Source organism: Neolamprologus multifasciatus, chromosome 7 (genome assembly GCF_963576455.1).
Source record: "Neolamprologus multifasciatus chromosome 7, fNeoMul1.2, whole genome shotgun sequence".
Taxonomy (NCBI): domain Eukaryota; kingdom Metazoa; phylum Chordata; class Actinopteri; order Cichliformes; family Cichlidae; genus Neolamprologus; species Neolamprologus multifasciatus.
Genome location: NC_140445.1, coordinates 48257801 through 48276270, shown reverse-complemented (window position 1 = coordinate 48276270; position 18470 = coordinate 48257801). Strand labels below are relative to the sequence as shown.

At 40.4% G+C, this 18470-nt stretch overlaps 1 protein-coding gene across 2 annotated transcripts; it reads right to left on the bottom strand.

Moving 5' to 3' along the window:
- Window positions 1-9975: 9975 nt before the first annotated feature.
- avpr1aa (arginine vasopressin receptor 1Aa) lies at window positions 9976-16712 on the bottom strand. Of its 2 annotated transcripts, XM_085168412.1 has the most exons (3): window positions 15626-16712; window positions 13420-13641; window positions 9976-13007 (listed from the first exon to the last, which is right to left on the bottom strand). In XM_085168412.1, exons 1-3 carry the CDS (start codon window positions 16572-16574, stop codon window positions 12895-12897), a joined length of 1284 nt encoding a protein of 427 aa, XP_085024538.1. In that variant the 5' UTR covers window positions 16575-16712; the 3' UTR covers window positions 9976-12894. The 2 variants fall into 2 exon arrangements, with proteins under 2 accessions (XP_085024538.1, XP_085024539.1); XM_085168413.1 differs by lacking the exon at window positions 9976-13007 and having other exon boundaries at window positions 13272-13641.
- Between the last annotated feature and the right edge of the window lie 1758 nt (window positions 16713-18470).

Sequence of the window (18470 nt, the reverse complement as noted above, 5' to 3'; positions counted from 1 at the left end):
GACACAGAAAGGAATTGGCAAGAATACCAGAGGCGCAAAACACCAGCTACTGGTAGACAGAACAGTCAGCCGAGACTGCAAGACCAGACTGACCAACCTGTGCACTGCCTGGATTGATTACAAGAAGGCCTATGACTCAATGCCCCACAGCTGGATACTGGAATGCCTAGAATTGTACAAGATCAATGGGACCCTAAGAGCCTTCATCAGGAACTCAATGGGGATGTGGCGTACAACACTAGACTCCAACTCCAAGCCCATAGCACAAGTCACCATCAAGTGCGGGATCTACCAAGGAGATGCTCTGTCCCCACTGCTGTTCTGCATAGGCCTGAACCCCCTCAGTGAGATCATTAACAAGACTGGCTACGGATACCGACTATGGAACGGAGCAGCTGTCAGCCACCTCCTGTACATGGATGACATCAAGCTGTATGCCAAGAGTGAACGAGACATCGATTCACTGATCCACACTACCAGGCTATACAGCAATGACATTGGAATGTCGTTTGGGCTGGAGAAGTGTAGTCGGATGGTAACAAAAAGAGGGAAGGTAGTCAGAACTGAGGGGATTGAACTACCAGAAGGCACATTGCAGACATAGAGGACAGTTACAAGTACCTGGGGATCCCGCAGGCGAATGGGAACCATGAAGAGGCCGCTAGGAAAGCTGTAACCACCAAGTACCTGCAGAGGGTCAGGCAAGTCCTGAGGAGTCAGTTGAACGGTAAGAACAAGATCCGGGCCATCAACACGTACGCCCTGCCCGTGATCAGGTACCCTGCTGGGGTAATAGGCTGGCCAAAGGAGGAGATAGAAGCCACTGACATAAAGACAAGAAAGCTCCTGACCATGCATGGAGGGTTTCACCCCAAGTCCAGCACCCTGAGGCTGTACGCTAAGCGGAAGGAAGGGGGCCGGGGACTGGTGAGTGTAAGCACCACAGTCCAGGATGAGACAACGACATCCAAGAATACATCACGAAGATGGCCCCAACTGACAGCGTGCTCAGTGAATACCTCAGGCAGCAGAAACCCAAGAAAGAGGAGGGAGACGAGGAACCATCATGGAAGGACAGGCCCATGCACGGTATGTACCACCGGCAGATAGAGGAGGTGGCTGATATCCAGAAATCCTACCAGTGGATGGACAAAGCTGGACTGAAAGATAGCACAGAGGCACTAATCAGTGGCAGCACAAGAACAGCTCTGAGTACAAGATCCATAGAGGCTGGGGTCTATCACACCAGGCAAGACCCCAGGTGCAGGCTGTGTAAAGATGCCCCAGAGACAATCCAGCACATAACAGCAGGTTGCAAGATGCTAGCAGGCAAGGCATACATGGAACACCATAACCAAGTGGGCATAGTGTACAGGAACATCTGTGCCGAGTATAACCTGGAAGTCCCGAGGTCAAAATGGGAAATGCCCCCAAGGGTGGTGGAGAATGACTGAGCTAAGATCCTGTGGGACTTCCAGATACAGACGGACAAAATGGTGATGGCTAACCAACCGGACAATAGTGGTGGTAGACAACAGAAGAAGACGGCCGTAGTGATCAATGTAGGCGGTTCCGAATGACAGCAATATCAGGAAGAAGGACACGAGAAGCTGGAGAAATACCAAGGGCTCAGAGAAGAGCTCGAGAGGATGTGGAGGGTGAAGGTAACGGTGGTCCCCATGGTATTCGGAGCACTAGGTGCGGTGACTCCCAAGCTAGGCGAGTGGCTCCAGCAGATCCCGGGAATAACATCGGAGATCTCTGCCCAGAAGAGCGCAGTCCTGGGAACAGCTAAGATACTGCGCAGGACCCTCAAGCTCCCAGGCCTCTGGTAGAGGACCCAAGCTTGAAAGGATAAACCGCCCGCAGGGGCGTGCTGGGTGTATATACATATATATATATATATATATATATATGTCCAAACATCACGTGGCTGTCAGATTATCTCAAAAACAGTGCTTAGAAAGCTTCATAGAATGAGTTTCCATGGGCAATGCAACCAAGCCTTACATTACTAAGTGCAGTGCAAAGCATTGGATGCAGTACACTGCATTGTACCAAGTGTAAAGATCGGTGGTGGGGGGATTATGGTGTGTGGCTTTCAGGAGTTCGGCTCGGCCTCTCAGTTCCAGTGGAAAGGAACTGTTAATGCTTCAGCACACCAAGACATTTTGGACAATTTCATGCTCTGAACTTTGCTCTGAACAATTTGGAGATGGCCCGCTCCTGTTCCAAAATGACTGCATACCAGTGCAAGAAGCAAGGTCCATAAATACAATACAATACAAAACAATTTTATTTATATAGCACATTTAAAAAATCAGAGGTGTGCCAAAGTGCTTCACAGAATCAAAAGACATAGAAGAGCGAACTTGATGTGGAAGAACTTGACTCGCCTCCACAGAATCCTGACCTTAACCCGACAAAACACCTTTGGGATGAAATAGAGCCAAGACTGCAAGCCAGGTCTTCTCATCTGTGTCTGTGGAAATCTTTTCCCAGAAGAGATGAAGCTGTTATAGTGGAACATTAAAACCTATGGATTAAGAATGGTATATTTACAGCACATGGCAGTACATGATAAAGTGGGATTCATTGGTGCAATATAAAAGGAAAATGCAAACGTTACTACGTTGACCTTAGAGAGAGTCTCATTCAAAAAACAATGCTAACAATATGACAAGTTCTGGTATGGTGTAATAATGGGGCTTTTTTTGGGATAAATATCTCAAACTGCTATTTATAAAGTCAACAATCAACTGTTATTGTACACTTACATTTAGGTATTTTGGTTATAACTTAACAGACTGTCAAAAACACAATCATAATGATTGAATTTCTGTTTTATTCAGCAATATCCTGTCATATTTTGAAATCACAGACATTTGTGGGCACTTTACTTTTACGCTCTACATTTTGTCTTGTTTTGTTTGCTTTTCCAATTTTCTGTCTCACCTGTCCATAATCAAAGTATATTATCATCCCAGTATATAGGCCTATGTTTAATTACCTTGCCAGTTGCCTTGTTGCATTTTGTAGATATCCAGGAAATTTCTCATATTTTTTTGTAGTTCAAGTCTGTTTCTTTTCCTAATGTATGACACATCCTATCTACCTCCAGCCTTTCTTTAGCACAGGGGTGTCAAACATAAGGACTGGGGGCCAGAATCAGCCTGGTGAAGACTCCTGGCCCACTGGATGACTTTGGAAAGTAAGAGGACATATCCATTTCTGACTTTTAACTGTGTTTTAAAAAGTTTTTCCTATTGATAGAAAACTCCTCCATGGCTATGCACAATACACCAAAGTAATTAAAATATAGATTTCTGTAATTTTACACACATTTACCTTTTCTAATCTAAGCTCAAAGAGACATAGATATTGTCGAAATTGCACCAGATGTGTAGTTAAACTTCTTGAGCTTAGGAGATAATATAGAAAAAAAAAAGTTAAGTTATAAAGCTACATGTTTTAAAGACTCTTGTCCCTCCTCCTTTTTATAATGTTCAGAAAAGTCAGCAGTACATATTAACAAGTTTACATAAAGTCTGTTTTCATTTATAAAATAAATATTGTGATTCCTCTGGTTTCGGTCCTCAACATAACCTAAAGATTCTCAGGAATTCTCAGGGAACACATTTCTAAGAAGGTAACGGATTGTGCTTGTCAGCTACTGGAAAAGACATCGATCAAGCAGCCATGCAATACCTCATCTCTGTCCTTCTAGTGACCACAGAGAAGGCTTTCATAATTAACAAGGGTCAAGATTCTCTGACCTGTGTGCACAAGCAATGAAATCCATTGAGCTGACACTTTGTTAATCATTGTCCACAAAAAGAGTTTGACCTGCTACTGGTGTCTAAGCAACAACTCTGCTATGAAGGTATCACTCTCCTCTCATGTTCTGGCCATTACATGCTCGACATTTTTGTGCAAAATATACCTCAGACTAGTAATAAACACATATAGAGCAATATACTGTGATGTTTTATCATCATAATTTAATTATGTTGCCAAATTCTTCAGTAAAGAATTTAATTATGTTTTGTATATTCTGTTTGTAAGACAGGGGCTGGGGAACTAATGAATAACATGTCTAGCAGCCTGTCATTTTGCCTCTCGTGCTCTGCCTTTGATTTCCACCTGGGTTCTGTTTTTACACAGCAAGTCTGTAATCTAAATGCAGACTATGTACAGCCCTGCGCTGTGATCCCACGACACATCAAAGCACCTGTTTTGATTAATAAAATCTAAACATGTGACCTTTCCTTCTCTTTGAGAAATGAGACGAAGCGGTTGCTTAGGTGCATGTTAAAAGCACGAAATGTCTATCCAGAAAAAATAACCTGTTGGCTGTATTAAAGTTTATTTATTTTTTAAAACATGTGATGTTTTTGGTGAAGTCATAATTGCTGCATTTCACTCATGTAGCAGTGGCAACAGAGAGAAGGTCACATTACTGAAAGGTCTCTGTATGAAACGTGTGACTCATAATCAGTGTTGGGAAGGTTACTTTTAAAATGTATTCCATTACAGATTACAGAATACATGCCCCAAAATGTATTCTGTAACGTATTCCGTTACATTACTCAATGAGAGTAACGTATTCTGAATACTTTGGATTACTTATTATATTATCATGCTGTTTACAACTACGTGAATGTACTATTGCTGTGATTTATTACTGTTACTGAAGGTCCGCGGCTCCGAACCGTAGTAAAGGGACCTCTGGCTAATACGGTGGGTTCCGTGTCGGGCTCGTAGCCGAAAACTAGCTTTACTTTGTTGTCTGGGTCAACTTTGCTAGCGAGAGACAGAGAGAGGCGTTGAAAGGCTGCTCCAAAGGAACTTATTGTTTTTAGGGGAAAACACGAACACGGTGTACAGTCGAGTCTTAATAGCTTACTTACAACTGGGCTCGTCAGGCACTCTTCTTGGCTGCAGCGGTTATTATTATATTTACATGCTTCCAGCTCCCGTTTTTTGCTCGATGACAGCTCGTACTTTCCTTTTTCTCCCCTCCTTGCTCACAGACACATAATGTGTATGGCAGTCCATTCTCCCTGCAGCACGGACTACACTGCCTATGATGCTACATTCTTTAGAGCTATGCCTGTAGCATTTTGCCTATTAGCTTAGCACAACAACAACAAAAAGGCTTCTCTCACCTAGGAAACACGCAGAGAGAGAGAGCATAACCCTGTAACCATGGCAACCGTAACGCTGCCGCCTGGAACAACAGAACATAGCTGTCAAACAAAACCCAAACAGTCCTGACCTGCGACAATGTGAAACAGGAAAGTACCGCTGTGTAATCCATTTATTTCAACAAAGTAACTGTATTCTAAATACCACCTTTTTAAACGGTAACTGTAACAGAATACAGTTACTCATATTTTGTATTTTAAATACGTAACGGCGGTACATGTATTCCGTTACTCCCCAACACTGCTCATAATGAATGTCTTAAACCTCGACCCTTATAACCCTTAGAATGAAATTTTTGTACTTTTGGCTCCTTCGGGGGTGGGGTGCCCTCGGCCTCTCGGCCTGGGGCTCGGTCACTCTGGCACAGCTGGCGGAACTCACGGGCACGTCACTGCAACCCCCCCTGGCTTCTGCTCCGCGGCTGCTGAGTGACCCCTCATCTGGGGCTCCCCTCAGCTCTTTCCGGGATAGTGGCACGGTTGCCCCTCCATTGGTCTTCCTTGGTCTCCTTTGCTCTTGGGGCCTCTGGATGTCTGGAGCCTTGATCTTCTCCATACCTGCTTCATGCCCTGGAGGACGGGGCTGTGGCTCCCCACACCCTCTAGCAGATCATTACATGAAGGAACCTTTTAAATACAAGCGCACTCATGCTCACAGGTATACACACAGGTGCTCACACACACAAACTACACCCTTTTTGGCTGCTACGTCAAAGCACACTGTGCGCTGTCGATCTTACGCACAATAATATTTAATATTTAGTATTTACTGTTATATTCCCATAGATCATCGTGATGTTGTTTATTATATTGCTCTCTTTTTCTTTGCTTATTTTCTCTTATTTCTTTCTCAACAGGTGATCCAGGTGATCGATATATGTATTTCTTTGTCTGTTTGTTTTGTTGGTTTTTTCCCTTTATCACCATCCCTCTTCCCCACTCTTTTTCTTTCCCTCTTTCTTTCTCCCTTTTCTTTTCCCCAGTCAAGTCTGTCCCGTGTTCAGCAAATGAAAATAAAATAAACAATAAAAGCAAAGGTGAATCAAATAGACCAATACGGCAAGGCTGGGATGGTCCATTTGGTAAAGTAAATATGTTGGGCATCTTTCTTTGCCTTTAGACAACAATTCTGATGGCAAAAGAACCAAACGGGACAAGCAAAAAATAAAATAAAATACAATAAAACAAACACATTTACACCCACAAAATACTGGGTGTGTACAGTTACGAAAGTGTATGAAAAGCATTCTTGTTTCCGTATTTACACACCTGTTTTGTCACTTGGGTGGATAAAAAACAAACAAACAAACAAAAACAACCATACTACTAATACTTTTAACATGGGATTCTACTGAAAGTTGCCATCATCGCTCATATTTCACAGATTAACACATCTTGCCCCTCTGTGCTATAGCAGGGCAGTTACCCTGCTTTAGGTGCAGCTGTAAAGAACTGCTATAATCACTTTGAGCCTCAGCTGATGTTGAATGAACAAATTAGCTTTAGCATGCTTTGGCTTAAAATTTTCTGCACAGTGGATAAGATGAAACACATGACCGAAACTATCTTCTAATAATAGCTTTACTATATGTAATAATCATTTCATTCAAAAATGTAACAAATTAATCTAAGTAACACATGTAACAATTTTACCAAATACTAATTAGCAACTGTTCATTTATGTATACAGTCTCTGAATGCATCTTTCTAACTAAGAATGCTCATATTAGCTGATAGTCCCAATATGCCCGTGTTCTCCTTTTTATACAGTCTGTGGTTAATGAAGCAATGTACGTTCCCAGAGTGGTTTTAGAGCTTAAACCAGCTGAGCTACCCTCTATCACACAGTACATCTTGATTATCACCATATTAATTATTTGTAGTTGTAGCTCATTGTCACCTACAAACATGCTCAGCTTGTCAAGTCAGAACGGTCCCAACCAACCAGTCTACCTGGACTTTTTTTTTTTTTTTTCCACATCCAGATTCTTCATTTTTTTAATTTTTCTGTGGCAAACTATTTTTGTTGTGTTGTTGTGTACTACGTATATGAGAATTTTTTAAAAAAATAATAAGTTGATCATTACTACTATTTCTGTCCAGATCAGTTTCATTATTTTGATATCAAATTAATGCTGCTTCTTTATTTAATTTAGTTTAGTTTTACTTTATTTTAATGTTATATTTCTTTAAGAAAATCCCACCTTAACATAATGATTTTATAAGTAATCAAATTCTACTCATTCAACGATCTGAACTAAATAAATTCTGTTGCAACTAAACAATCCGGTCGTTAAGTGATGATGTGACAAATCCTACTTCCGGGCCTAAAGTAGTCTGTGTTTAATATGGCTTTTGTGTTGTTAACATGTTTAATATTAGGTATTTTCTTCTATTTAATCTCAAAAAGCTCCTAAAACAGTCAGTGATCACTGTTGACCTCCCTCGGCTTTTATTACCGCTAATCATTTATTTAAACTCAGTTTTTAAAACCTTAGGATGTAACTACAGCCCAGCCCATGCAGCAGTATATGAATGACTAACCTTGTATTGTGGATGGATTATCTCAGTTGTTCTCCTGGCTGAAGTTTGGTCCTTTTACAGCATCCTGCCATGCGATTACATTTGTTCCTGACCACCGAGAACACTCACGTTAACTTTTATCGAGTGGAAAAAAAGTTAGCTTGTTAATATTATGCTAACATAGCTGTGTCGCTAGCGGTCACGTAGCACATCATTATATACCAGCTAGCCAAACTTCAGTAACCCTACAAACGTCACTGCTGTTTAGTTTTCTGTCTTCATTTATGTTGGAAGTGATAACAGAGCTGTACGTTTTAATTTGTTTCCAAAACCCCGCAGTCAGGACATGCTATATTGTATTTAGATAGAAGCTAGCAAGCTAACTTCCTGCTAATTTCTAACTCCGTTAAATGTCATAAATTCCGTTTTCATGGATGCCTGGATGTTAAACTCAATTGTTACACCTGGCAGAGCAGAACGCTGATCATTTTATTAAAGATGAAAGACTTTAGACAGTTTTTCAATGCCATAGTGATCGTTTGATATATGGACCTGCAGCGGAGTTTAGGCCCAGACACGGCTAGTGACGTCCGGATACTTACCTTCGGTCAACTGGCCTATGAAATTTGCTGACAGCAGAGACTAAAAGTAGACAATAGACATGCTGTCCACAATCTATGTGAAGGAAATTTGTTTGGTAACACAGAACATGAGTAACAGAAAAAAAGTTAGTTATGCAAGCCTTGTCTGGAAGAATGTGAATACCTGAACTATAATGCTTTATTTTCCAGATTTTGTGTACTAGCATTTTTTTTTTTAGATCAACCTGTTTGAATAGATTGATTGATCTCTGGGGGGTGATTAAAGAACACAATGGTAAATAGAAATATGTTATTTTCATGGACAACAGAAGGAGAACAATGGAGCAGGAAGACAGAGGCTTGTATGTAACTGAGGCAAATATGCTGCCACTCTGACAGACCCTCTTCTCATTTAACTCTCATCAGAGAGCTGAAAGAACTTCCTGTATTTGAGACTCTTTCAAGTCAGCTCCACTTAGAAGCAACACATCTGGTTTGTTATGTTACCATTAACCAATTGCCGTCTAATTCAGCCAAGAAAAGAAAGAAATCTGTATCCCTCATTTGTTAACATGAACACTTCTGTCAGATTATTGACTTTCTAAACATTTTTGTAAAGCCTGTTTCGTTTACACTAGCATGCAAGCAAGAATCTCTGTATCGGGTTGAGGAAAGGCCAGGGTGTCAGGTGGAGGGAAGGCAGCTGTGGACACAATTGTCCAGATTATAACAGAAAACAGGACTTGGTTCCTGCTAGAAAAACACAAGTTGTTTATTCATTAAGAAAGGGAGTATGAGTCTTCTTGGCATGATTCCCAAACAATGTGGGATCTTAATGTTTTTTAAGCTAAAGAATATGACAGATTGGATATCATTATGAATTCTTGTGCTGAATTCTGTAGCATGAGCTTAAATGCTGAAGGAAAAGGTGAGGGATTTCCAAGAAAGAGCAAAGTGGTGCTTGAAAAATTATGTTTCATAGCTTTGAGGTTTTGGAGCGAAGTCGGTGTGAAGTCACTCTTCAGAAGGGTGCCAGCGAACAAAGACCTTCATATGCATCTGCAGCTCATATCTCTGCATATTTCAGCCCCTTACTGACATCCCTCCAACTCTGTCTTTGCCTGAGGTATCCATACATGTGGCACGCAAAAGATATAAAAGTCTTTGAGGTTGTCCCTCTTCACAGACCCCTGCACTCCAGTGAGATCCATTTATCCTTTTTTTGTTCAGTTTTTTGCAGCTCAGGGTGAATGAATGACTGTATGCTGAAACTGATTTGCAAAAATAAGAAAGAAAAAGCCTTTCTCCACAAACTTCTATGTAAAAAGACCATCAGAATAAGGCATGATCACAGCCTGATACAAAATGCTCTGGCCTCTATAGGTAATATACTACTTCATAACAAATCTAGGGGATAAATATTTTTTAGCTATTTATTTTTTTTAAGGCTTCAAGTTACAGATGTATCCACTTTGACTGGCAGTTGGCTTTACCTAGACCACAGGTGTCAAACTCCAGGCCTTGATGGCCGCTGTCCTGCTTGTTTTCCAACTAGCCTGCCCTTGTCCAGGTAATCAGTAGCAGGTAGGGCAGGGATATCTCAAAAACAAGTAGGATGCTGGCCACTCAAGGACTGGAGTTTGACACCCCTGACTAGACGCTGTAGGGTTCACCTCTCCTAATAGACATCTCTGGCCATCTCACCTGCATTTGTGGTTTTGGTTTTGTACAAATTGCATTGCCCTGTTTCATGTTTCCAACGCAAAATATAGAAAATCTTGGGTTGTGCACGTATTCTGTGGATATGCCCCTAATTTTGCAGTCCTTATAGTAAGATGTCTGTTTTCTGAATTTCTAAGTTGGAGTCCTAGTTGTTCAAAGTCTCTAATGAAGCTCAGTTATTATTTTCTCAGTCTAGACTCTGACTGCAGACCCTGTCCCCCTATCCCTGGCTCATGGCCAGCGCTTCGTAGGAATGCTTCTTCATGGTTGGCATTTCGTAATGAGATTCAGACTGTATGCTAGGTGAGGAATTTGAGCTATGTTCACCATATCTAAAACAACTGTCTCTCCAGCGCTATTTGAAGGAGTCATCATTTCCTGTAACGAGTTCCTCTGTCATCCATCTATGACACAGCCAACAGACCCCTGTATTCTTAAAATCACATGATTGGTGATAAATTGTACCTTAGAGGACATAGTGGGGTTGAAAGGTTTTAGATACTGCAAAGGGGAACTCCAAAAAAAGCGTCATTATCAACAGATGCACTAAGCAACAGCAGATATCATTCTTGTTCCAAATGGTAAGCAGTGTGGCGTGGCTGCTAAAGTAAAGGAGTAAGACATTTTAGTTATTGTGAAACAGAATAATGCAATAATATGATGTGTTACACAATCACACAGTATTATTATGATATTACAGTATTATCACTATTATTAAATTAAATGAAATTGCATTTCTGGTGGAATCTAAAGGATGACTGAAGGGTCAGCTTAAATAGGAAACATGTTTTCTCACAACACTGGTTTCATGTGTCTGGATTTTGAGATATTTGCCTCTGAGATTTGTAGAATTTTGATTTAATGAATGAAGAAAATAAAAAAACAACACAAATCTTACCAGAATCTGAAACAACAACCTGGCCCTCTGAAAACTATTAACACTCTGTTTTGTGAAGCCTGTTGGGAGCTATGGTTTTTGGATGGATTAAAGCAATGGTCTGGTGTTTTAGGAAGTGTGCTCATCTGGTTTCTTGTGCTGAGATAATCTGTATGAAAAATGTGATGCTACAACTGGTTAGCTTGGTTTATCTTAAACATTGGGCTAGTCTGTCTTTGTTGTAATGATAACAGAATCTATTAAAAAGTTATGACTCATTAAATCTCTTTTTAATCAGCTGGAGTTGCCAACAGCCGTTTAAAGCTCAAGGCAACAACTACTTTGCATCAAAACCCAGGAAAACTGTGGCACATGACACAGTAAAATCTGTGAAAATATGGTACGGTTTTACTATGAAGGGATTTTTCTTGTTAGACTTTTCCCCCTACTGTTTTTAACCACATGTTGAATTTTACCATTTATGAAAAAACTGACAAAATTACCTGGACATTTTCCATTTTTCCATTGCCCATTTTTCTACTAAAGAAATCCCACAGATAGATGCATCTTAAAACCTCCTCACACTGAAAATAAACAGTAAAAAAATCTTTACTCAGTTGAATAGGTAAAATGACCTTTTAATGCAATGATTTATCACTTTATTACAAGGTGCTATTCATTCTATTGGGACATATATTATCCATCAGTATGGGGGTGGACAACATGTTGACAAAAGGCTGCTCATTAGCAGAATTTCCCATTCACACGTTTTCAATTGAAAGGTCAAGCAGTTGCATAATCCCAGAGTTTGGCAAGCTTGAAGTGCTTAGATTGGCAAGAGACATGACTTCACAAAGCACTTCATTTTCAACAGAAATAACACACATAAATTTCTGTGGCTGTGCACCAGCTTCATGAAGCACAAACTATGAAATGTTCCATGTAGTAAAAACAGGAACAAAGACAACGTAATAATTAATACATTGGCGTGTATATTTCAACATAAGGTGTTACAGTAAGTTACCTCTTAAAGATTTGCACAAGCCATTACAGACCAGCAACTCATGCCCAATAGATTTACATATATTACTCCTATTTACAGACATTTAAGTGTTTTTAATATACAAATATGCAACATTTGAATTGATATGTACATACTTTGATACACAGTGCACACATATATACACAATATCTATGTACAATCTTGATTCAATATAGCTTTTTTGTGGGGGTGGGGGGGATTATTTTTAATCCGACAACCATTATGGTGTCACATATCACATTGATTTCCAGGAAGTTGTTTATCTCGAGTGCAAATGAAGCCAAAACTCAGAACCTCCAGTGGTGCAGGATGTCTGAGGAAAATCAGGAAGTGTGCTGATGTGTTGTGTGTGGAATGTGTGAGCTTCTTCCCAAGATTTTATGAAAGACATGGGAACAGTTTGTGAGAAGGTGGGCTGACTTATCCAGCAGTGGTCAGTCTCACTTCATCAGAGCCCCCTGCTTTCTATCTGTGTGTATGTGTGTTTGTGTGTGTGTGTGTGTGTGTTTGTGTGTGTGTGTGTGGTGTGTGTGTGTGTGTGTGTGTGTGTGTGTGTGTGTGTGTGTGTGTGTGTGTGTGTCTATAAAACTTGAAGGAGATCTCATTTACCAATGCTGAGCAGAAATGAAAGCCATCAAATTTAGGACTGTCTTGTGCAACATGAAACAATTCCTTCAACAAATCATAAAAGTGCACATAACCACAAAAATCTGGCTGATAAATGTAACTCCACATGCTTCCCTTTATTTTATTTTATTTTACTTTTTTCCCTCAGGTCAAAGCAAAAGGTTCGAATCAGATTTACAAGCCACTAAAATGTGGTTCTAAGAATAACAAGAAAAACGGAAAGCCAAACACAACGGATGAGGTGACTGCCTTGGTTACTTGGAGACGAGTGGTCTGGAAGAGTCGTTTTCACCATCACTACACACATCTCGGCTGCTATATGGGTTTTATCTTTGTAAACACTTTAACAGGAAAGGGTGTTCGGCAGCACTGCGGGGAGGCACAACAACCTTTGAAAGCATCAGGATTCCTGGAAAAAAAGGTTCTCGCTAAAGAAAAAAAAAGGAAAAAAAACACTCAGAAGAACTCATGCAGGAATCTGCAAAACACTGAATATTGAAGATTTATAATTCCATTCAATAGAACAATTTAAAGCCTGTGCATGCTTTTTTCTCATTATTTTTCTAACGTTTCTGCTGAGGTTATCTAAAGAAAGAAGATGTATGCACGTTCCCTAATGTGTCCATATTTTATGCTTCTGTGAACCTCGCAACACCCTGTTTCATGTTTTTTTTTTTCACACTAAAAAAAGCTTGATTTCCTGTATAATTTGCAGTTTAGTCAGTTAGATTGCAGTTCCTGTCATTCATGCCATTTGGTGCCACTGCCAAACATGTGTTTACTCTGCTTGAATAGAGGACTTGGAGGAATTATCCAGCTCTCTCCAGTAGCCGGTACTACCTGTTGGGCTCCGATTGGTCATCTTAGTGAGCAAAGTCGTTCTGCGGAGGCTACTGTCTGAGTCTTCTTTCTTGAAGTCGGTGTTGATTTTGCGGCAACACGAGAAGCACTGCACAAAATCCTGGAGGAGGTGGCCACTGAAGATCATGTATATCCACGGGTTACAGCAGCTGTTGAGACTGGCAAGGAGTGCAGACAGAGACACTGCTGTGTTCTCTGAATCTGGAGAACAGAGAGAGGAAGGAGGGAAAGGATGATTAATTCGCAAAACATCTGGTACAGGCTGTAGAAATGCCTGTTTAACTCAGTGCCTCTGGTGTCTAAATGCTGCCTAAATGTGCCAGACTCTGAAAGTTACAAAGGTGTGCCAAAGTTAGAAGAAATCTCTGTTGCAGATCCAACTAGTTTTAAGACTTTTGAAATAAAATGTAATTTTCATAATATAAGCAAAAGGCGGTAATCCACCTCCTCAAACACTGACACTTAGTCAGATAGATTTAACCTCTTAAGCCCCAACACCCCCTGATACGGGGGCAGAAGGCAGGAGATCAGTTAGGCTTGGGGCTTAAGAGGTTAAGTATAAATTCCTTCTCTCTTCCTACATCTGAAACACTTTGATTGGAGGATAATGTGATATGTTGGTGTCTTCACTGTCACAGAGTTCCTCACACCAGTAACAAAGGAAGCGACGATAAATCAACGCATTTAAAAAATAACAGGATCTGTTTTCACTGCAGCCACGGTCATTTTCTAAGCCAAGACAAGAAATTTTGGTGCCTAAAATTATAAGGAAAAAAACCTATAATGAAGACGAGGAAAGCTATAAACAGTGGTCCAACACAGGGAGGAGTTTGTTTCATCAGCTGCCAATATAGTAGGCCCATACAGATTATTTAGTGCCAGGACTTGAGTATATAGAGCTCTATAAATGATTGTTGTTGTTTTTTACCTGCAATCCTTTGCAGGTTGATGACATATATAACAACAACAACAACAACAACAAAACCTACCATGGTGCCTTTTTAGAACTTCCCCAAATTTCAACAAATTTGAGTTATATTGCACTTTATGTTGCACTTTATGGTAGGGGAGAAAAATACTAGAAACCAGAATTTGAAAATGTGTAAATGTGAATCCTCTGTAAATTTCCTGTAAAATTTACTCTCACTGAGAGCTTTGGGCCCAATTTTTGTGGGCTTTGGCCTTCCAGCTAACTACCACAATATCTGACTTTATCATCTAATTGCAGTTGTCATTGTTTGTGTTTGAGTTGTTGGAATTATCCATCTCACTAGGACTTCAAAAACTTTATTTCAAAACAAAAGAGATAATAATGGAAAGTGATACAGCTAACCTAAGAATTTTACACGTAAATTTTAATTCTTAACATTCACCCCACACCCACCTACCCATCCCAACACCGTCACCAAAAGTTAACAATTGAATTCAGCCAAGAACTGAATGAACTTATCAGCTAGCCAGCAATAATTAATTCTATTGATCCACAGTCAGACTGATAAACTTTGAACAAAAGTCTGAAATATTTTTCTCTGAATTCACTTTTTAAAAAAACAGGTTAAAATACTTTAAGTAAGGCAAAGTAGGGCATTTGATAATTAGTGCAATAATATAGTATTTCTGTATTAGTACCATATAAATTGTATAAAACAGGTTCGGCTAATGTGACTTAAAACTTTTGTTAAAAAAAGATGCAATCTGATTTTAGACAACAGGAGATAAAAGGGAAACACCTTGTGGACAGGACACAATATGTTGCTACTAGTAGCATGGTTTTAAAGCGCCATAACATTTGACCACTTAACGTGTCAAAATGCAGATGTAGGATTATTTTCCTTCCTAAATCTCCCTGGAAAACTCGGGGTTTCGAAACCTAAAATTCTCCAAATGGACACGTACGGAACATAAGATTTCATTTATTTGGTGAAATGTCGTTGTGGGTGTGCGTGTGAGCGCGTGTGCGTGAAAGGTTTGATACTGTATACGTTTTAGATTAGTATGTTTACACATTTTGGTTTTGTTTGTCAAATAAGTTCGTGCGTAAAGGCGCGCAATTCGTGGATTTTTTCCCTTGCGCAACGCGATTCTTAAGTTTCTGTTAATTTTCTCCCCCTGCAATTCTCAACATTTTTAGAACGATTAAAAGTGTGACATTTAATAAGTATTGTGTTCATTTATAAGCACTCACCATCCCACTGGAAGTTTTCATCCCACACAGACCACATCTGCACGATGAAAAACGGTGCCCAGCAAACAATGTACGCCAAAACGATCACAAAAGTCATTTTAACGGTTCTCAGTTTGGCTCTTGAGATAGTTGTAACGCTGCTGACCGAGTTCTTTCCAATCAGTCCATTCCTGCTTGCCGCACCAGCCGTCGTTTTTCTTTTCTTGTATTTAATATTCTTCCAAATACTGTGGCAGATAAACCCGTAGCACATCATGAGAAGGACCACGGGCACCAGAAAGATGCCCACGGTTATCCAGGTGATGTAGGCCCTGGCGCCCCAGGGCTCGATAAAGCGCGCCCAGCAGTCGTAGACGCCCGAGCCGTTCTGGATCTCGCTCAGGGAGAAGATGAAGTACTGTGAACAGCTGAGCACCAGGCTACATATCCACGTGGAGATGATCATGATGTACGAGCGTCGTGTGGACTGCTGTAGGGTTTTCAGAGGGTGGCAGATGGCAATGTAACGATCCAGGGTCATCATGACCATCATGTAGGTGGACGCAAACATTCCCATCACCTGGAGGTGCTTCACAATCCTGCAGAGAAAGTCTGGGCCGTAGAAGCGGAAGGTGATTTCCCAGCACAGCTGTGGCAGCACCTGGAAGAAAGCAACCACCAGATCGGCCAGGCTCAGGTGTTTGATGAAAAGGTGCATTCGCGACATCTTCTTCTTTGTGTTGTACATGGCCAGCAGGACGCTTACGTTCCCAATCACAGCAACCACGAAGGTGATGCTCAGAACCATTATCTCTATTTGTGCCACCTCCTCGTTCCTTGCAAACGGATCTGATCCGTTATGGTGGTCGGTGCTGTTTCCAGACGTTCCCATCATTAGGTCAGTGGTGACAGTGAACACCAAAGTCTGGTTCTCTTCGTTCAGGAGCATACGTTTGTCAGTAGCGTACATGGCACTGCCCCTCTGTGCGCCCTAGCAAGACTTAGTGCCAGAGGGGCTGCAAAGTGCCTCTCCAATCCGTATATGGAGCTACCTGGCGCCCGTAGAGAGAAACTCGTTGCTTTGTGAATTGTGTCTCCTTTTTAAACTCGAGTCAAATTTCAGACTGCGTGCGCAAAGCAGGATGCACTGCAAAAACATGGCACCTAATGGTTAATATATATAGCGGCAAGCACAAATTTATTCAAATAAAATGTAAAATTAAATACAAAATGAACACAGCCATCAATGAGGGATACTTTTCAGTGAAGATGTACCCAACGCAATCTAAAGTGTTCAAATATGCGAAACGTGCGTTTTCTTGAAACTGTGTTTGAATATCAGCATAAATATAATCAAGCCAAAAATGATCCGTGCTGCGTTTCCTATTCCTTGTCTTGTTTTGGAGACAAAAAGTTTAAAATGTTTCAAAGCATGTGACTTCCACAACATTATGGCTAAAACTGCAAAAAATTTTTGCAGTGCGGAGCCAAGCCCTTCCCGATGCTTTACACAACATCCACATCACCCCAACTCCGCGTAGGTATTGTTTATTAGGAACTTTTGTGGGCATTAAAAAGTCACAAAATGTGCTGAAAATGTAAAGTATTTAAAGTACAATGAACGGAGTAACACAATTTGTATTTACAATTTTTTTTCATACACTTTATGAATATTTGAGGTCCAATAAGAAAAGACAGTCCCACCCAACAGTTCACAAATAACATTTAAATGCCCCCCCAGCATAATAAGCTTTGCAGAGGAATTGTTATAAGGTAACTGTAGCTGAACCTGCAAATATTCAGGGCTCTAAATGTGTTGCTGTGATGTTGCTTTAATAGGAATGTGTTGGGCAACAGGCTGGAATGTTGTTTTTGTTAAAGCCCAGATAAAAAACACACTTAGAAAAACTGTTTAAACTGAACTGTGACTTGGTTTATTCTGTAATTAATTAATTCCTAGCTGAAAGAAATTCTCTTACTAATGATTAATAACATTAAAATTAACTGATTTGCTGCAGTCGATTATTCTTATGAATCTGCCTTCTCTGCACTTTTAGCTCCAGTTTCAGTCAGGTTTCCAGCAAATGACATACTCTTAGCACAAAGTGGGTTTAGTTTAAACAACCAAAATGCACTGAATTCATTTCCGAAAGAAATATTTGAAGGAATTTACTATTCAAACTTGTGAAGAGGTTTTCAGGAAGCTATCCTGTTTTAGCTTTCCGAGCTGCTACACAGAAGTGTTCAAAGTTTTGTTTGAAGATGCCAAAACATCCTAAATATTGTAAGTTTTCAGTGCTTTGAGCAACAGCTGCATATATTTCCAAATACACTTTGTAGGATATGATTATAAAGAAACTTTCAGCGCATGAGTGGGAAGAAAAGATGGAGGTGAAGATGGCCTTGTGCACCTCGATGGGGATCAAACATTATTAAATAACAAAGGAAAAGCACGTTTATCAAAAGGACGTTTTTTTGCTTGACATCACCGTGGTATTCTGCCCTGCCTGCAACCTTTTCACTGCATCACCTCTGGCTCTCTTGTCCTCCACAGTTTAACCTCTACTGGTGCTTTCTTATTTCTGTTGTTAGTGACGTTTCCAAGTGACCCATAATGTAACTTGAGTATCCCAATTTCTATTAAAAAAAGCACATGATTGCAAACTGGCTGCGGATGTCTGGCAGCAATTCATCTTATCTGATCCATGTGCTGATACTGAGGATGGTTATCTTTATTGTGTTTACATTGCACCTATCATCCAGATCTGCACTTTCATTTCTGGCTGAGCTCCAATTATGAGCACTGCAAACTGGAACTCTTATCCTAAAATTTCCTGTGCACTGGTTAAACTGGTTCACTGTTATA

Excerpts from the sequence above, each read along its gene's own strand:
- avpr1aa (XM_085168412.1), bottom strand. The coding sequence starts at position 16,574 with ATGTACGCTACTGACAAACGTATGCTCCTGAACGAAGAGAACCAGACT. Across the intron at positions 13,642-15,625 it reads TGAAAACTTCCAGTGGGATG|ATTCAGAGAACACAGCAGTG; the intron begins GTGAGTGCTTAT and ends TCTGTTCTCCAG. Across the intron at positions 13,008-13,419 it reads GACCAATCGGAGCCCAACAG|CGAGAACCTTTTTTTCCAGG; the intron begins GTAGTACCGGCT and ends TTTTTTCTTTAG.